Here is an 18271-nt window from a genome sequence, read left to right as displayed (position 1 = left end):
GTCCTTGCCATGGAGCCATCAGTCAGAGATGAAGATGAGGTTGCCTGACGTTAAGTCTGATGGGAAAATCCAAACCTTTCCACACATTTCTAGGGACATGGTTTTCCAAGTTGATGCTGCACCCCAGGAAATCTACACATACTAAGTGATGAAGCTGGTGGGAGTCCCTGGCTTGAGTCCAACAGAACTTGGCTGCTAGAGTCAGGACTTAGGACCTTGGCTGAAATATCACTTTCTCAGAAAGCCTTTGTCTGGGTCCCAAGCCTGAAGAGGTGTCACCACTCTGGTTTCCCTGGGGCTCCTGGCTGTTCCCCACAATCTAGCACCTTCCTCATCTGCTAGATTGCAAACCACATGGGGGCAGGGACCTTGCCCATCTTGCTTTCCCAGCTCATGGCAAGCCCACCAAAAAGACTGGCTGCTGGACTTCCTGCCGCCTCCTCCCCTCCCCGATACCCCCCTCCCCCCAGCTTCCCGGGAAGAAACGGAGAATAACCTTGTGAGAAAGTACAAAGTCCTTCCTTGGCAGCCCCATTCCTTACGGGCAGCTTTGGAAATAAGCAGAGATTTATTTACAAGGAAATAAAAAGGTTTGCATTTCTAATGGGCTAGGAACCATTAAGTTGATGCCATCCCCAGACTGCCTGCCAGGGATGTGAGCGAGACAGATGGTAAAACTGTGACCAGCTTTTGCAACTAAAACAAACGACACCCCCGCCAGGCCTGCCGTGGCCCCCGCGGCCCCGCTCTCTGGGGTGTCCTAAAGCTAACAATGCCTTGGTTTATGGCTCTGTTTGAACCCAGCTTAGTCCAGCAAGATGTTTCTCAACAGCTTGGAAATATGCGAGCACATTCCTTGAACACGTGTAATTTAGTTCCAATTGCCACTCGCTGGTGGAACACTGCAAATGAAAATAAACAAGATTCATACTTATTTTCAAGCACGTCGCAATATGAGCGGAATTAACTTTGGTAAATAAGACCCTTCTGAAAAAAAGGATGGAGTTGGTAGGAACTGCTCTGAGCCCAGGGAAACTGATGCTGAGGCTGGAAAGGCTGGAAAGACCCAGCCATCAAGACAGGAATAGCAATGCTCTGGGCGGCGCTGCAGCAGGAAAGAGAGGCTGGCGCGGGGCGGGCTCAGAAGTGACATATGACCCGAGGCAATTTATTTCTCTCCAGTATCTTGCACAAGGAAGTTTAACAAAACCCTCCACAGCTAATTACCGACTCTCTATGCAAATACAGGCAATGTCCGCAGCACATAATTCATCAAACGGATGGAATCGGAGACATCGTAGACGACCACAGACGCGGGCAGCGGGGCCAAGCTTCATTCGGGCCGAGGAGCGGGTTGATGGCGCCGCTAACGAGGAGCTGCAACCCCCCAGGAACAGCCAGACCCGTCGGGGCCAGAGGGGTCTGGGTGTTCCTGGGAGGCTGAGCAGAGACAGTCAGGATGCCCTGCAGAAGGCTGGGCATATGGCGATTGACCGGGACAGAGCAGCAGCACCGGTCCTGGCTGGGGATGGGTGGGGACCCAGAGGCAGTTCAGGGGCCAGGGGTGACGTTTTGAGTGAAATTCCGGTGTGGAGGAGAAGCCGGAAAGGTTTGTGGTGGCAGCAGACGGAGCGCGTGTGTGTCCAGCAGAAGACGGAGAGGTGGATGGCTCCCGGGGTGGGGACCGGCCGTGGAGACATTCCAGGGAGAGATGACCAAGGCGAGCTGTTGGAGAAGCCCCCCGGCGGTGGTGGGGAGTCAGGGTTAGCGGACCCAGCTTGGTGGGTCACACCCAAACCCAGAAGAAGAGGAAGCTGGGGTGGTCTCAGCTGACGACACTGAAGGATGTGGGGTCACGCTGGTCGGGTCCTGGAGTCACCAGGCGCTGGGTGAGGACAGCAGAGGAGCGTCCCTGTTTGGGAAGGGCTCTGGGCCCTCGGGAGGCAGGCTCAGAATGGGGAGACTTGTCGGGAAGACCATTACAAAGCCGCCCTGGGGATCCAGGTCCCCGATTCTACATCCAGCATTCCCAAGACAAAAACAGCTTCCAGCATGAGCCTGGCACGTGGATCTGAAACAAGCTCCCTGGAAGCAAAAGCAGAAGTGAATGCGTAAAACCCCGGGGCACACAGAGCGTCCTGGAGGTAACGGAGGACACCAGGCAAATGAGTTGTTAGCATCTCACAGACCAAAAACTAAAAAAGTAGAACACACCAAAATGAAACAAGCCCGGGGAAATGACCTTTTTTTCCCCACTTTCTATTTTGGTGTTATTTTATTTTAGATTCTGATTTCAGGCCCACATAATTTAGACTCCTATTAAGTTTAGCCTGTTTTCATTTTAGAAAGGGTGAAGACGTTCAGAGACTCAGACACAAGCCCAGGGGTATCCGCAGACCAGCTGGGGGTGAGCACAGGCTGTCTGCAATGGCTGCAAGGCCGGCCGCGCCAGAAACACTAGAGACTCCGGTTCAGGCTCGGATAATGTCCTCAGGGTTATGCTTCTCACCTTCATAAGGAGAAGAATTACGATGCTCTCGGCCTCGCGTCCTCAGCTGGTGGCCAGAGAAGAGAGGTGATATTTACTATTTTGTCCTTACGAAACACAGACAGGGATGCTGGCCATATATTTGAAGAGCAGGAAGGGACTTAATACTTTGAGATGGGGTTTCGGGGCAGGAAAAGTGGACGATTTCATCTTATTTATTAATTTAATGGCGGCAGTGGAACCTTCTCCCAAGATTCTCACTGTCATGCCTGCAAAATGCCCAGGCAGGAAACAAGCCATCATTAACTCGGGGCGGGGGCCGGGGCGGGTGGGGGGCGGTGGAGGGGAATTACTTTGGATGTATTAACAAGGCAAAGTCAGGCGAGCTGGGCGCCAAAGATAAGCCATTAGCATTCGTTTCTCCTTGGCTGAGTTTAGTCCAAAATGACAGCCTTGCCTGGAGGCTACAAAGCCAGCTTTCAGAGAAATTCGGGAGTGGTCTTTCTTCTCGGTTTTGCTGAGCCGAAGAGTGTCATTTTTCATTTGCTGTTTCAGATGCTCTCTAGTGTGCTTTCTCATTAGCGGAGGCTGCCTCTCTCCCCGGGACGAGACAAAGCGTCTCAGATTCCAGGGAGACGACCTGCTTTCCAAGCCCTGGCGAGGTGGGCTGCTGGGGTGATACCCACGGGGCTGCAGGAGATGCAGGTTCTGCTCGGGGACCCAGGCACGTTGAAGGAGGGGAGTTTTCCTGACCTGGAAACAGCTTGACCTTAACCCTGATGGGGTGGCACTGAGTCCGTGAAGCCCCCAAAGAACCAGGAGCCTCACCCAGCTCTCGCGAGCCCTAGGTCACCCTCCAGGGTAATAGCGACCCTTCTTTTCACCTGGCGGAGGAGAGGCTCAGACTCTGAGCGCTCCTCCGTGGAATTCTCTCGGCGAGGCTGTCATCCTCCGGGGCTGGCAGAGCCACCCTGAAACAGGTGTGTGCTTTTAGCTGCCGCGTCTTGCCGGGAGCTCGGAAACCTGCATCCCGCTTCCTGGCATTGACGGATGATCCTGTCGGTGGGGGGAATGCTCTGGTCATGCACTGCTGACGTGCTGGGAAAGAATTTACTGCATAACATTTACTTTCCGGCGCAGGGCTGGGAACAGAAGGCTACGGGAGGCGCGGGGCGCTGCTTCCGCCTGTCAGGTGGTCCTGTGCTTGACCTGCCATTTAGGATGAGGACGCCAGGAAAACACTCCGGGGTCCAGAGGCGCTTCTCTGTGTCTGTAGCTCTGTTCCGGGGCCAGGATCAGTGGCGAGGTGGCTGTCTGGGGCTGGTTTCAGTTTCCCAGGCCTGGTGTGGGACCCATTTCCTCCAACGGGGTGGTGGGCTGTTGGCCTCAGTGCAGCAACAGTGAACAGTGACAGGAGGGAGCTGATGGGCGCCCTGGGTGGAGTTGAACTTCGAGAGATTCCTTGGCGGGGTCAGCGAGCCTGATGGCCAAGAACTCAGCATCTCACGTCTTAGGTCTTTCCGTCCTCCGGGCTCTGCAAAAGGACAAACACCCTTTTCGGCCCCCGCAGAAGGCCTGGGAAAGCACACGGTTGCCAAGGGCAGGCGTTAGCCACGGACGACCCACCTGTCTCTGCTGCTCTGTAGACCCTCTCCTGGACCCTCTTGTCCCCACCCTGTGCTCGGCACTGTCTGTGTGGGACTTGCGGGGAGACCCTGGGCTGAGGCAGAACTCAAGCCCTGGCAGATGGCTTAGCCTCAGCTGCCCCATCTGTACAATGGGTACCTTGCCAGGTTGCTGCCAACATGAAAATGAGAGAACACATTCAGGAGCTCAGTGCGGGCCACGTGGGGGCTGCTGATGTTAGAGGAGGGTGTGGGGACCCCAGGAAGCAGGAACAGTGGGGTGAGACAGAACGGAAAAATGCCGATGAAAGGGGGCCAGAGCAGAGGGCAGCTTCCTGGCTAGTGGACCAGGTCACGTCCGACTCCAATGGAGATACACAAATGGGACTCCTTGTGGGTCTTCGGGGCTACTACTCCAAGGCCCGTGATTCGGTCCTGTCTCTCTCTGGCGTGCACGTATTAGCCAGGAAGGACCTTCACAGCTAGGACTGTAAACCTGTTGGAAAAGAACTCTGGGATGCAGGCAAGGAGCCACATCCGCCCTCCCCGCCTCCGTCAGGGGACCTGCGGAGGGGGCGGGTCAGGCCCAACTTGGGAAAGCAAATTCAAGTTCAGCCCACTGGGGGGCCATTTACTAAATCCCCACAAGCGATGAATCGTGTCCTTGCTCGGAAAAACAGCTCCCTGGCGTCTTCCAGGGCCCACTGCTGTTTATTAACCTGCTGGAGAGCCGATCTTTCACAGCTTTCAGGGACCCGAACACCGCCAGTTCTTGCTTTTCTTTTTGCTTTTCGCTTTTGACAGTGAACGTGAATGCCTCCCAGGTTTCCTGTGAAACCCTCCACTGTGCGGATTTCATCACTGATGAGCGGTCGTCTATAGTCAGTCATTCATTCATGAGCGCTATTATAGTGTGAAGACTATTCCATGTTAGTAAACTGTGAGTGAACTGACTCATTCAATAAGTATTTTATTCAGTACCTACTATGTGCCAGGCTTGTGCTCTGTGTGTGTGCGCACGCGTGTGAGCATGCATGTGTGTGCATGTGTGTGCGTGCGTGTGTGTACGTGTGCATGCGTGTGTGCACGTGTGCTTGTGCGTATGCGTGTGTGCATGCGTGTGTGCGTGTGTGCATGCGTATGTGCGTGCGTGCATGCGTATGTGCGTGCGTGTGTGCGTGTGCTTGTGCGTGTGTGCACGTGTGCTTGTGCGTGTGTGTGCGTGTGTGCGTGTGTGCGTGTGTGCGGGTGTGCATGCGTGTGTGCACGTGTGTGTGCGTGTGCGTGTGTGCGCTACTGCTCAGTCATGTCCGACTCTTCATGACCCCATGGACTGTGGCCTGCCAGGCTTGCCCGTCCATGGAACTCTCCAGGAAAGAACTGGAGTGGGTTGCCATGCCCTCCTCCAGGGCATCTTCCCGACTAAGGGATTGAACTGGCGTCTCCTGTGTCTCCAGCATTGGCAGGGGGATTCTTTTTATCACTGAGCCACCAGGGACACTCGTCAGGCTTGCGCCAGGTTCTGGGAAAACAATGATGGGAAAAAAAAACAAAAGCCCAGACTTGGTGCCCCTCATCCAGGCACTTACCATTCAGTTGGAACTAGACAAGAACCAAATAATCGCCTAAATGGACGTAAAGCTGCAGATGTGTGTCCTAGGGAAGTTGCCTGGTGCGCTGACATCCTATTGTAAGAGTCTGACTTGAGCATGGAGCTGGTGGGGTTTTTTTTGAGGAAGTGATTCTTGAAGGAGGAGATGGTGTCAGTCAGGGGTGGAAAGGGGTCAGAGAGGGTGCATCGTGAGGGGGTGAGCTCCCTAGGTCCAGCCAGGGAGCTGGTGGTCTGCACTGGGGTGGGGAGGGTAGGGTGGGGGAGTGGTATTGGGTGGAGTCAGGTCCCCCATAAAATATGTTGCAGTCCTAACCCCAGGATCTGTGAACGTGGCCTTGTTTGGAAATACGCTCTTTGCAGAGGATCAAGTTAAGACGAGACCACCAGGGTTGACCCTAATCCAGCAGGAGTGCAGTCCTTACACAAAGGGGGAGTTTGACGCAGAGACTCACACAGAGAGGGCACCACGTGCAGATGAGGGCAGATTTCAGGGTGATCCACGGCCGTGCGGAGGAGTGCCAAGGATGCTGGCAAACCCCAGAAGCTTGGGAGGAGCCTGGGAAGACCCTCTCTCACGGCCTCAGAAGAACCCAGCCCTGCCCACACCTTGATCTCGGACTTCTGGCCTCCAGAACGTGGAGACCCTACGCTTCTGTTGTTCAAACCACCTAGCCTGCGGCGGCTTGTCACCATGATTGGGTAAACCGTGTGCCTCTCACCATCACTCAGCTTGAGTGATGAACTCACATGTTCACAGGAGGCCCCAACTTTAAATACTGGTGAGTTTGAAATTTTTTTTTTAAGTGATGTTTTTAAAAAAATCTGTTGCTGTGAAAGGAAGAAGGGGCGGCTCCCCCTTCTCGAGGTCTCGGGATGTGGCTGCAGGGCCGACTTCCTGCTCTGCCTGCGGTTTGCTGCGCAGTTCCTGCGTCCGCAGCTCGGGAGTTGGCTGGCTGGAACTGCAGTTCACTTCTAATCCCCAACTCTGCCTGAGACCCACGCCCGGAGGGCAGGACCCCCGGGACGGGGTGGAGCGGGCAGCTGGGCTCAGCATGTTGGTTCTCTCTCCCTGGCAAAGGAGGGAGATAACTGCAAATGAAACAAGAAAAAAGAAGAGCTATTTCAAGCTGGGTATTGAGGCCGAGTTTTCAGTCCCACCAACTTCAAGACAGAGTCTTGTGTGTGTTGTTTATGACTGTTATTATAGGTACAAGATTTTAGAAGAAGACAGAATGTCACCAGAACATTCTTGAAGATAAAAGCCAAAAAAAAAAAATTTAACCCCAAAACATACCTATAACTAACTCTTATCTTTGAATCAGAATAAAGTTAAAAATAAAAAAGATTAAACAATCACAAAGGTATGATTTAATCCCAGGTTATAAATATTCATAGGAAAACGTCTTTACATTGGGAAATGTTATTATATGATATAATGTTAATTTTATGAAAATCAATTCATTTAGTTCTCATACATTTTTTACTTCTCTCTCTGGCTTTTGCTGACGATTGAAGAATTACAGTCAGGGTGAATGTGTCCTACTTTGACGACTGCCGTCTGACAACATAATTATTTCTCTGACGATGCTCCGTGAATCCTCACAGGTAAGAATCGGATGTAGCTAAGGCAGGTGAGCTCCAAGCTGGATGCTTTTAATTATAACCATGCTTTGATTGACATCACACCCTTCAGATACGCCAAGGCCGCAGATATCAGACTGAAGAGGGAAATGCCTAGAGTGTGAGGGGCCGGGGCTCAGCAGGTGCGGGACTGGCTGGTGCCTACCCCGGGTAGACACAGTGTTGGGCCTGCTGGGTCGTTATCTCCTTTAAGCCCCCCAGCAGCTCTGGAAGGGAGGTTTGTGGTTGTCCCCATTTTACAGATGAAGAGCTTGAGGTTTTAGGGAGTCAGGGCCTCGCCTGTGGGTGTGTCACTAGGAAATGCCTGGCCTGATATGGAATCCAGATCCACTTAGCTCCATGGCCTGGCTCCATGTGGACCAAGAGCATCCGCTGCCACCTCGGGCTAAAAGTAGATAAGTCAGGGTGTTCCCCTCCAGGTCCCCTCACTGCCCTGGACTCAGCCCCAGTGCTGCCCTTCAGAGAAGAGGGACAAATCCTGACCAAAAGGAATCAGACACGTAAGGTCAGTGGTCAGAGCTGTGCTCAGGTGGAGCCCACAGAATCAGCTGTTTAACAGCTCCATTTATGACGCAAGAAGTCAACACCCTATTCCAGTTTCCATGAGATGGATAACCCGGTGAAGCTCTTTAAAAAAACAAAAAAACAACGGAGCGCCATGATGGTGCCGATGGAAAGAGGGCAGGGGAATGTCCAACATGAAGCCACCTTTGGAACCAATTTGAGCTCACGGAGAAGGATCCGGAAGCCTGGCAGTGGGACGGTTACAGCAGTTGGCGTGAGAGCACTGGCTCGGAACTGCCGGAACCACGACCTTTCTTCTAACCTGGGAAGTAAATGCCGACCGTGCGGCCTTGCTCGGGAACCCATGAGGGAGCAGAGCGGGATGTACTAGGGTCAAGAGGGCCGCAGCCGCTCCTTAGCGAAGATCTAAAGCACACTCAAGCCTAATTAATTTCCAAGAGACTCTACGACAGATTCTTTCTCATGATCCCCACTTAGGGAAGCCTGGGTTTCGTTTCTGTTTTCATGTGAGCAAGTTAAGAAGCTGCCCTGGGTGGATGGCTGAGAAAGACTCTGAGGAAGCGTCGCCTGGTCTGAAACATACTGGGACCGTGACACAGAGACCCTTCCACGCTCCCTCCAGAGCAGACCGTGAGACCCGAGGGTCTCCATCGATGCCCAGAGAGCGAACCGTGGTCATGACAAGACAAAGGGCATCTCCTCACCCCTGGAGCCCACGGAGGCTAAAAACATCGGACAAGCTTGTTCTGTGAAAGTGGGAAATGGAAGGTTCAGTCTGGGACTAGAGAGACCTTCCCTGGGTGCAGAGAGCCAGGAAATCCAGAGAGAAAGCTCCCGCTGGGCTTTTCCCAAATCAACAGACATCTCTGTCTCGTGGCACCTCGGATGGCGCTACCTGGAGAGGCGGGAGATCAGTTCAGATGGAAGGGCAGGGCTGGGGCCCGTGGAGATGCCCCTGTTCCTGTTCATGGGGGAGAAATCCGGCGGTGGGCACAGGTGTGGGGGAGACAGAAGCCAGGTTCCGAAAGGTAGAGGCAGAAGGCAGGACGGCCTGGGGAGACTGGCACAGGGGCGGGGGCAGGGAGCAGGTCGGGAACTCGGGGTGCACAGGCCGGCGGCGAACGGCATGGAGTCCAGCAAGAACGGGCAGCGTCCCAGGGAGCGGCCACGGCTGGGGGCCCCGAGGTCTGGGAAGGGGCAAGGGGCTCCTGACCCTGGAAGCTCGGGGGTCGCTGTTTCTTTTTGGTGGCGCTGGGTCTGTGTTGCTGTACGCGGCTTGTTCTAGTTGTGGGGAGCGGGGCTTCTCTTGTGGCTGAGCACGGGCTCTGGGGCCCCTGGGCTGGGTAGCTGTGGTACATGAACTCAGTGGCCCCTGAGCACATGGAATCTTCCCGAACCAGGGATCGAACCTGTGTTGCCTGCAGTGGTAGGTGAGTTCCCAACCACTGGCATACCAGAGGAGTCCCACTTGAGGTTCTTTGACGTTAGTGGGCAGTCAAGAAGACTCCCCTCACTTCTGACACCAAGATCACTCTCAGTTCTGATGCGTAACCACAGCACAATTCCTGAGAGCTGATACTCATGGTCATGGTTGATCACAGCGAAGGACAGAGGTTAGAATCAGCCACGGGCACAATGTCCAGGAGTGTCCCCATGCGGCACTCCCGGTTGTACCCTTCCTGCGATGGAAACATGGATGGCACTGACCCCTCCCGGCAGTGATGAGTGGGACCCTCGCTGTCCCGAGTCCACTGGGCTCCATCGCGTGGGCATGGCTGACTCCCCGTGTCACTGACCTCTCGCGACCCACAGTCCCCACCATCAATCACGTGGTTAACCTACCTAGCATGGACTAAAGCCCCATGGTCAACAGATGTCCAGGTCAGGGCCCAGAGATTGCCTCCCAGGAGGTTACCAGCACAGGGATGCCCCAAGACTGGCCTCTGATTTCCTGAGTCTGAGACGCTCTTTGCTCCAGAGCAGGCTCTCCTCATTATTTTTGGGTCTCTGACTTGAAGCTCTCTCCCAGTCTTGCTCCACACCAAGTTTTGGGGTCTCCAGGGTAGGGTCTCAGCCTGGGAAGAGCTGGGAAACCACTCAAGTCCCCGGTAAGAGTGACTGATTACGTAAGGGGTCTTGGATGCTGAGAACATCAATCTGCTTCCTTTCGTTTCAGAAGATCTCAACCAGGAAGGTGGAGGGATGCGATTATATCCATTCAGCAGCGGGGCAAGGGAGGAACTTTGGAAAACTCATGGATGGTTTAAACCCAGGATTCTCAGACCTTCAGACTTCGTACTCCATAAACACCTTCAAGCAGACTTTCTGACAATCATAATTTGCAAACGCTTTGTTCGTTTCTGATGTGAAATGATTTGCCTATAAATGAATACTCCTCTGAATGTTGCCTTTTGCCTGTCATAACAACCAAAACGTTCTTCTCGAAGAACACGGCAATGGCAGAGAACGGAGCAGGCAGACAGTCACGTCCTTCAACAGCAGAAGGGTCCCCTAAAGAAGGCTGAGAGGCACTGCCCTGTTCCTCAAGGGAAGTGCTGAGTCTGAGCTTGTATCCATGGAAAGGCTTGCAGGCTCACCACCCTGGAATTTTCCATCACTGCCCAGAAGACAACTGTAGCTGAAAACACAGGTCATCTCCCCTGATAACTGCAAGATCCCCGAGGGTAAGGGCCGTGCCCATTTCTTTCATTATCACGCTCCCAGCCTTCATTGTGCTGCACGGCATGAAGCAGGGCCTGCAGTAAATGCTCCTGGATTGAGAGTGGAGGCCAGTTTGGGATGAGAGAGTGAGCTTTCCTTGTTGAGATTCACAAAGCAGCACTGGATGAGACAGATAAGGCAGCACGGTGTTTTGACTTTTCGTTATTTTCGCTGCAGGACTTCTCAGGGCCTTTAATGCCCAGGTGTGCTTTGAGAATCTCCAAGGTGGGGCTCCGCTGGGCTGTGCTTCTTAAGACACCACATCCTCCAAAGTCACTCGATGGTGGAACCTCTCTCTGTGATGCTTGCTGACATTCAGATGGACCAACATTCTAAGAGACTCACTTTGCAGTGGGCAATGGATCGTAATCAGGACAACTTGATTCTGAGAAGGGGGATGAGAGGAGCTGGTGGGAATGCCCGGAGAAAGCTGCCCGAGCGAGCACTGCCAAGTGCTGGCTGAGTCAGCCCCGGAGAGGGCAGGCTTCTGGAGGAGGCACCAGACCCAGGGAGCCCCCATAGGCAGCCCAGGAAAGTGACCATTCCTTCCCTCAATCAACAGATGTTTCTGTACATTTAATATTTCTTTGTAAACAGACAACAAAGGTGATGGACAGGGAAGCCTGGCATGCTGCAGTCTATGGGGTCACAAAGAGTCGGACACGACTGAGCGACTGAACTGAACTGTAAACAGGCTGAGTTCACTTTCCAATCACAAAAGAACAAGTGTGCATGGAAGTTCCACACAAAGAGAGAGCCACGCCTGTCTTGTTAGGCATCGCAATGTCAGTTCCACAAATACGTGCTGAGTGAATGAATATGCAGTAAATTACACGATAAAGTAGTTCTACAAAGACATTGCGTTTCACTGTTGAACCACCTCTGAGAGCTCTCTTCTGGGGACTATTTAGTATGAATAAAAATCACTTGGGGGAAAACGTGTTAAAAATAAAATATAGGTTCTAGATTCCCAGGCCTGGCTGGAAAGCTTCGAATCAGTAAGCTGCCTTTTAACAGCCTCCCCTGGAGATGGAACTCTGGGAGTCCCGGGTCTGAGAGCCACAGAGATCTGAGTTCAAAAGCAGCTCTGGTGTTGATGAGGGGTGGGGTGGGGGTGGGGAGACGTTGGATGGGTTGGTAATCAGGAGAGGCTTCCTGGAGGAGAAAGCTGAGCTGACATCCGAAGCGGAGGAAGCAGCCAGCCAGGGGACAGTTGAAAGTGAATATGTCAGCTGCCTCGGTCGTGTCCGACTCTTTGTGGCCCAGCAGGCTCCTCTATCCGTGGGATTTTCAGGTAAGAACACTGGAGTGGGCTGCCATGCCCTCCTCCAGGGGACCTTCCCGACCCAGGGATTGAACCGGGGTCTCCTGCATCACAGGCAGAATCTTTACCATCTGAGCCGCCTGAGAAACCCAGCTGAGGGCATCTTAGTTTGGATTCCCCTCGAAGCAAAGTACAAGATGTTTATTTTAGGGGGCGATCCTGGGAAAGACCACAGAGGGTTGGGGAAGTGAGACAGGGAAGAGGAGCCGCTGACTCGGGCACACGTGTGCAGAAAGTGCGTCCGGACCTTTGTCATTCAAGGGCCAGGGAGCTGGGCTGTTGACCCACTGACCCCTGCTCACCTTTATCAAGGCTAGGGTTGGGGCTGGTGCTTCAATTCCTGGCAGCTGGGCTGTCTCCACCACCAGCCAGGGGTGAACAGAGCACGTCCTTGGGATAAACGTGTGCTGCAAGTTTGAAGTTGGGAGCCTCATGCATGGATGGGCGAACGGAATGGGCTCTAAGCAGGGAAGCCAAAGCCTTTGCCACGAAGAGCGAGAGGTTTGGGTGCCAGGGGGCCTGACACTGGCGGAAAGCGCTGGAGGAGTTCCAGGAGGTTAGTGTGGTCAGAACCCTGTGAGGAATGCAGGGATCGGGGAAGGGAAGCCAGGGAGGGGGTGGTCAATATTTTCAGCCGGCTCATTAAAAAAAAAACTAACCCTCCTCCCCTAACCCCCCTACAGTCTCAATTTGCAGTGTTTGCCAATTTCCACGATGTAAACACTCACATCCTGGCTGATGTCATCCACCAAGGTGAACCCTAAACGCAGAACTGGAAAGAGATGCAAGTCTGGCTCTAGAGAGTGGGTACCAGCCGGCTCTCTCACTCATAATAAGGAGCAGCGGTAAGGAGTTTGGAAAGGAAGATGGAAAACTGTTAGAAGGGTTTTGGGCAGAGGACAGAAAAGATGACCTAATTTATGTCTGTCAATGAGCCCTGAGGGTAGGGAAAAAATGGGACGAGCTGTAGCATTCAGAAGTAGACCTAAGACCTCGCCACATTAGAAGCTTGGCAGGGGCACCCCATACACGCACTGGTTCTGAGAAGCACAGTTTCAGAGAAAAGAGAGAAAATCCATTCTCAGACGCTCCCGTGCGGGTCTGAGACCCCCTCCTCTATTTGCTGCTGGTCAGTCGCCAAGCCGTGTCAGACTCGCGATCCCAGGGACTGCAGTGCGCCAGGCTCCGCCGTCCTCCACTGTCTCCTGGAGTTTGCTCAGATTCATGCACACCGAGTCCGTGATGCCATCTAACTGTCTCAGTCTCTGCTGCCCTCTTCTCCTTTTGCCTTCGATCTTTCCCAGAATCAGGGCTTTTCCCAATGAGTCAGCTCTTCACATTAGGTGGCTAAGGTATTGGCGCTTCAGCTTCAGCAACAGTCCTTCCAATGAATATTCTCTTCCATTTAGAAAGCCTTAAATATTTTTCATAAGTTCACAAAACATGGGGGGCTGCAAATAAAAACAGACGCACTCCCGTCATCATAGGCGACGAGTTCCTTTCCCCGTGGTTCCCCTTCGCCCGAGTAAGTTAAAGCCTCGACACAAGCTTTGGTGACCTTTGTCAGTTTACCTTAGACCTTTAATACTCCTTAAACGTATTTTCCTGTAAGTAATAGAATCGTGGCAGAGAAATGAAGCTATTTGTCATGTAAACGCCAGCGTGGAAGGACCAGAAGTGTAATAATGGTGGGGGAGGGCAGTGCCAGGCAACCAGAATACCCGTGCAAATGAAAATTGATTTTCTGGAGAATTCCTCGCCTGGTGAAATAAATTAAATCTACATTTACTTCTATTTGTTTAAAACCCTCTTTGTTAAAATAAGTACAGCAGTATATAGACATAATCTAATAAATGAGTGGAGGATAAATTATAGCTAATAACATTCTGCATGGAGAAGGAACCCATAGGAGGTAGGCTCCTGGAAGCCACTTACATGTTTGGACTAATTCTATTTGTAATGGTAAAACTGACAAACGGATATGTTTAGATCTCTTCAAGCTTGTTTAATTTTATCTTTTTCCAAATCAGTTTTATTATTATTTTAATTGGGAAAAAATAATCTACCGAGTTTCCACTTAGCCTGAAGAAATACAAGTTTAACTAGGTCTTAAAATTTAACGCAGCTTGAATGGTGCGCTTCTAGGAAGAAACCATCTCTAATGAGAGGAAACTGCATTACCAGCCTTACATGAAAACGTGTTAAATGAGACCTCATCTTCTACCCTGCGCACGTCCTGCGTCTCAGATTCTCCTTCCCATCAAAAAGGAAATTTAAAAACGCAGAGAGTGTTTAGAGTCTAGGAGGCACCCGGCGTCTGTTACTGGGTGCGGCGGCGCTGGGGTGGGTGGGGCTAGGGGGCGGTGCTTATTGTCTGCGTTTAGGAATGCGACCGTGTCCCACCACGGGGTCGTTGGGTGGTCTGTAGAGAAGTGAAGTCGTTATCATCATAGGTGTTCCAAGTCCACTGAGGAACATGGAAAGAGCAAATGGCACTGTGATAAACCATGATGGAAAAGAATATAAAACACACACACACATCTATATGTGTGTGTGTGTGTGTGTATAGATAGATGTGTACATGCATATGTGTGTGTGTGTATGGGGGTATAACTGAGTCACTTTCTGCACGTCAGAGATGGGGACAATATCGTAAGTCAACTATACTGAAACGAAGAACACGTGGAGGGCAGCCAGCTCCACATTCGATTTCTCTCTGTGCCGGTGTCTGTGGCTGTGAACTTCCCTCTGAGAACTGCTTTTGCTGCATCCCATATGTTTCTGTACGCTGTGTTTCCATTTTCATTTGTCTGAAGATATTTTTTCATTTCTCTTTCTGTTTCTTCTTTGACCCATGGGTTGTTTTCCTTTTGGCTGTTTTGTTCAGTTGCTACGTCATGCTTGAGTCTTTGCGACCCCGTGGACTGCGGCACGCCAGGCTGCTCTGTCCTCCACTACCTCGCGGAGTTTGCTCCAGTTCATGTCCATTGAGGCTGTGATCCTGCTTAATCTCCACATGTTGGTGAATTTTCCAGTTTTCTCTGTGTAGTTGACTTCTAGTTTAATATCACTGTGGTCAGAAAAGATGCTTATGTTTGGGTGGTTTTTATACACCAACAGACAACTGAAACAACTGGCTACCAAAACCCATTGCCCATTCCCTCCCCCTTGGTGAGAGAATTCTGGTTTTATTTGGATTGGGTATGTGCCTTGCTAAACACTGGCTCTTCTGATCTGCTTTGCAGCTGGGATGGTCATGTGATGCCACTGAGGGTACTGAGAAAGCTTTTGCTTTCCTGTTGAAAGAGAACAGTGCACTCCCATTGCCTCCCTTTTCTGCCTAGCACGAGAACACGATGGCTGGAGCTGCAGCAGCCACCTTGTGATCCTGAGGGAAAGGCCAAGACACTTGCCAAGATGCGGATTTTGACATCATTGAGTGGCTGAACCAATACCTACAGCCGCCTACCTGGACCTTCTTGTTATGTAGAAAAAATACCTCTGTTTGGTTTGAGCCTCCCTAGCTGGGAATTTGCTCTTTGCAGTGGATGTGCAAATTCCTGAATTTGCAAATTCCTGAATTCCTCATCTGTGTTGGGACACTACTTGCAGAGCTCATCTCCCCACCAGATGCAGGCTCTGGGAGGGCAGGGACCCCTCTCGTGTCTTTTACCATCATATCACCAGGCCTGGTATGTTGGAGGTGCTCAGATATTTGTTAAATGTTGTTGAATAAGTGAAAGACATTGACAGATTTCCAAGAGGTTAGAAGCAGAGTCTCAGAAACATTTCCAGCCTGAAGATGTCATGAGCTGGTAGGGCTGGGGGAGGGTCTCTGACTCCCCTTCCATCTCCTCCCGTCCCCAAGGTCATGGGAAGTGCACTTGCCTTGGTAGCTGGCCTGGGGGGAAGGAGGAAAGGTCGCTCACACAGACCCTCGTTGGCAGCTTCCTCTGCAGTGTTTCTCTCCTCCGGTGTTAACAAATGTCAATTCGCACTACGATCACTGGCCTTTTAAGTGCCCTTTATACTACTATAATTTGTGACTTCACTAAACAAAACCAACCTTGTAATTTTACTTGTCTTCACAGAAAAATCCTTGGAGGGTTGTGTGCTAAGGCAGGGAAAAGTCTAGATAAAAGTTTTGATGTGGGGTTCATTCCGCTTTGCATACAGACGGAGGCCCTGCGTGTGAAAACACGTACTTATTTTAATGTGAAATTGACGTTCCACTGGCTTTTACAGCCGTCTTGCTCCACTGCGTTTCTTTCTGAAGCTCTGTGTTCGCAAAGAGCGAGCTACGTAGTTGGCCACACACTCTTAGGTGAGGCGCCCTGGAGTGTAGTTACGGCTTCAAAACGCTCAGAAAAGGGGCTTCCCAGGTGGCTCAGTGGTAGAGAACCCACCTGCTAATGCCAGAGACGAGGGTTCGATCTCTGGGTTCGGAAGATCCCCTGGAGAAGGAAATGGCAACCCACTCTGATATTCTTGCCTGGAAAACCTCATGGACAGAAGAGCCTGGTGGGCTACAGTCTACGGGGTCACAAAAGAGTCAGATATGACTTAGCAACTAAACAAGAACAGCAACAATACTTGAAACAAACATGACAACGTAAATCAGCTGTGCCCCAAAATACAATAAATTAAGAAAGACACCCAGTAAAAGTCTGCGGTTTAAATTTTCCTTTGAGTCATAGAGAAATCCTTGGACAACGTGGCCGAGCAGATGAGACCCGCGTTTCGCTCACATTCAGGCATTCTCCAGGTCTGGATGTGGACGCCTACCCCCGGATCGTGACCACACAGCACCATCTGTCGTGTGAGATGAAGCAGATGCCAGCGCGGTCTTTGGCGCTCCCCTACCGGGATTTGGACTTGCCCGGTGGCGCTAGTGGTAAAGCACCTGCCTGATACTGCAGGAGACTTGAGAGACACGGGTTCATTCCCTGGGTCAGGAAGATCCGCTGGAGGAGGAAATGGCAACCCACTCCAGTCTTCTTTCTTTATATACTCATTTATTTTAATTATTTACTCACTGGGCTGCACCGGGGCTCAGTTGTGGCACACAAGAGCTCCTACCGCTGCAGCATGCAGGTCCTTTAGTTGCAGCACAAGGGATCAAGTTCCTGGGCCAGGGATCGAACCCAGGCCTCTGGTATTGGGAGCGCAGAGTCTCAGCCACTGGACCCCAGGGAAGTGCCCCACTCCAGTATTCTTTGCCTGGGAAATTCCATGGACAGAGAAGCCCAGTGGGCTGTAGTCCATGGGGTTGCAAAGAGTGGGACATGACTCAGCCTGCACACACACGCTCACACACGCACACACACACACACCTGGGTTTGGATTCCAGCTCTGCCTCTCACTGGCCTGGTGACCCTGGGCAATTTTCCAAGCCTTCCCAGTGCCTCATTTTCCCCACGTGACACGTGGACATACAAACTGTTAGTTAGTTCAGTCACTCAGTCTTGTGTCCGACTCTTTGCGACCCCATGAATCGCAGCACGCCAGGCCTCCCTGTCCATCACCAACTCCCGGAGTTCACTCAGACTCGAGTCCATCGAGTCAGTGATGCCATCCAGCCATCTTATCCTCTGTCGTCCCCTTCTCCTCCTGCCCCCAATCCCTCCCAGCATTAGAGTCTTTTCCAATGAGTCAACTCTTTGCATGAGGTGGCCAAAGTACTGGAGTTTCAGCTTTAGCACCATTCCTTCCAAAGAACACCCAGGACTGATCTCCTTTAGAATGGACTGGTTGGATCTCCTTGCAGTCAAGGGACTCTCAAGAGTCTTCTCCAACACCACAGTTCAAACGCATCAATTCTTCGGCGCTCAGCCTTCTTCACAGTCCAACTCTCACATCCATACATGACCACTGGAAAAACCATAGCCTTGACTAGACGGACCTTCGTCGGCAAAGTAACGTCTCTGCTTTTGAATATGCTATATAGGTTGATCATAACTTTTCTTCCAAGGAGTAAGCGTCTTTTAATTTCATGGCTGCAGTCACCATCTGCAGTGATTTTGGAGCCCCCCAAAATAAAGTCTGACACTGTTTCCACTGTTTCCCCATCTATTTCCCATGAAGTGATGGGACCGGATGCCATGATCTTCGTTTTCTGAATGCTGAGCTTTAAGCCAACTTTTTCGCTCTCCTCTTTCACTTTCATCAAAAGGCTTTTTAGCTTCTCTTCACTTTCTGCCATAAGGGTGGTGTCATCTGCATATCTGAGTAGCGAAGATTAATCTTGGTGGACCCTGAAAGGCTCTGAGAGCAGAGCCCGACACACTGAGAACAGTGAGTGGTGGGTAGCATCGGGCTCCTTCAGAACGGAGGGA

The 18271-nt window shown here is 51.7% G+C and overlaps 1 protein-coding gene and 1 long non-coding RNA gene across 6 annotated transcripts in view; one reads left to right on the top strand and one right to left on the bottom strand.

Annotated features, from left to right (window-relative positions):
* Window positions 1-6505: 6505 nt before the first annotated feature.
* LOC138428639 (uncharacterized) overlaps window positions 6506-18271 on the bottom strand; it is a 48725-nt gene continuing 36959 nt past the window's right edge. For 2 of the 5 annotated variants that reach the window (XR_011252527.1, XM_069569358.1), the window contains one exon: window positions 6517-6814. Coding sequence is in view for 1 of the 5 variants with exons in the window: in XM_069569358.1 (XP_069425459.1) it covers window positions 6525-6814 (290 nt within the window). In the remaining 4 variants the exon portion in view is untranslated. Of the gene's footprint in view, window positions 6815-12238; window positions 13388-18271 lie in introns of those variants that run through there. The other 3 variants (XR_011252524.1, XR_011252529.1, XR_011252526.1) reach the window with 3 other exon arrangements.
* Window positions 6647-10293, top strand: LOC138428641 (uncharacterized). The gene is made up of 3 exons (XR_011252530.1): window positions 6647-7086; window positions 7241-7330; window positions 10068-10293. It is a non-coding gene; the product is annotated as an uncharacterized lncRNA (long non-coding RNA).

Source organism: Ovis canadensis, chromosome 24, assembly GCF_042477335.2.
Source record: "Ovis canadensis isolate MfBH-ARS-UI-01 breed Bighorn chromosome 24, ARS-UI_OviCan_v2, whole genome shotgun sequence".
Taxonomy (NCBI): Eukaryota; Metazoa; Chordata; class Mammalia; order Artiodactyla; family Bovidae; genus Ovis; species Ovis canadensis.
The sequence above is the reverse complement of the archived record's forward strand: the minus strand, read 5'-3'. Positions and strand labels throughout refer to the sequence as shown.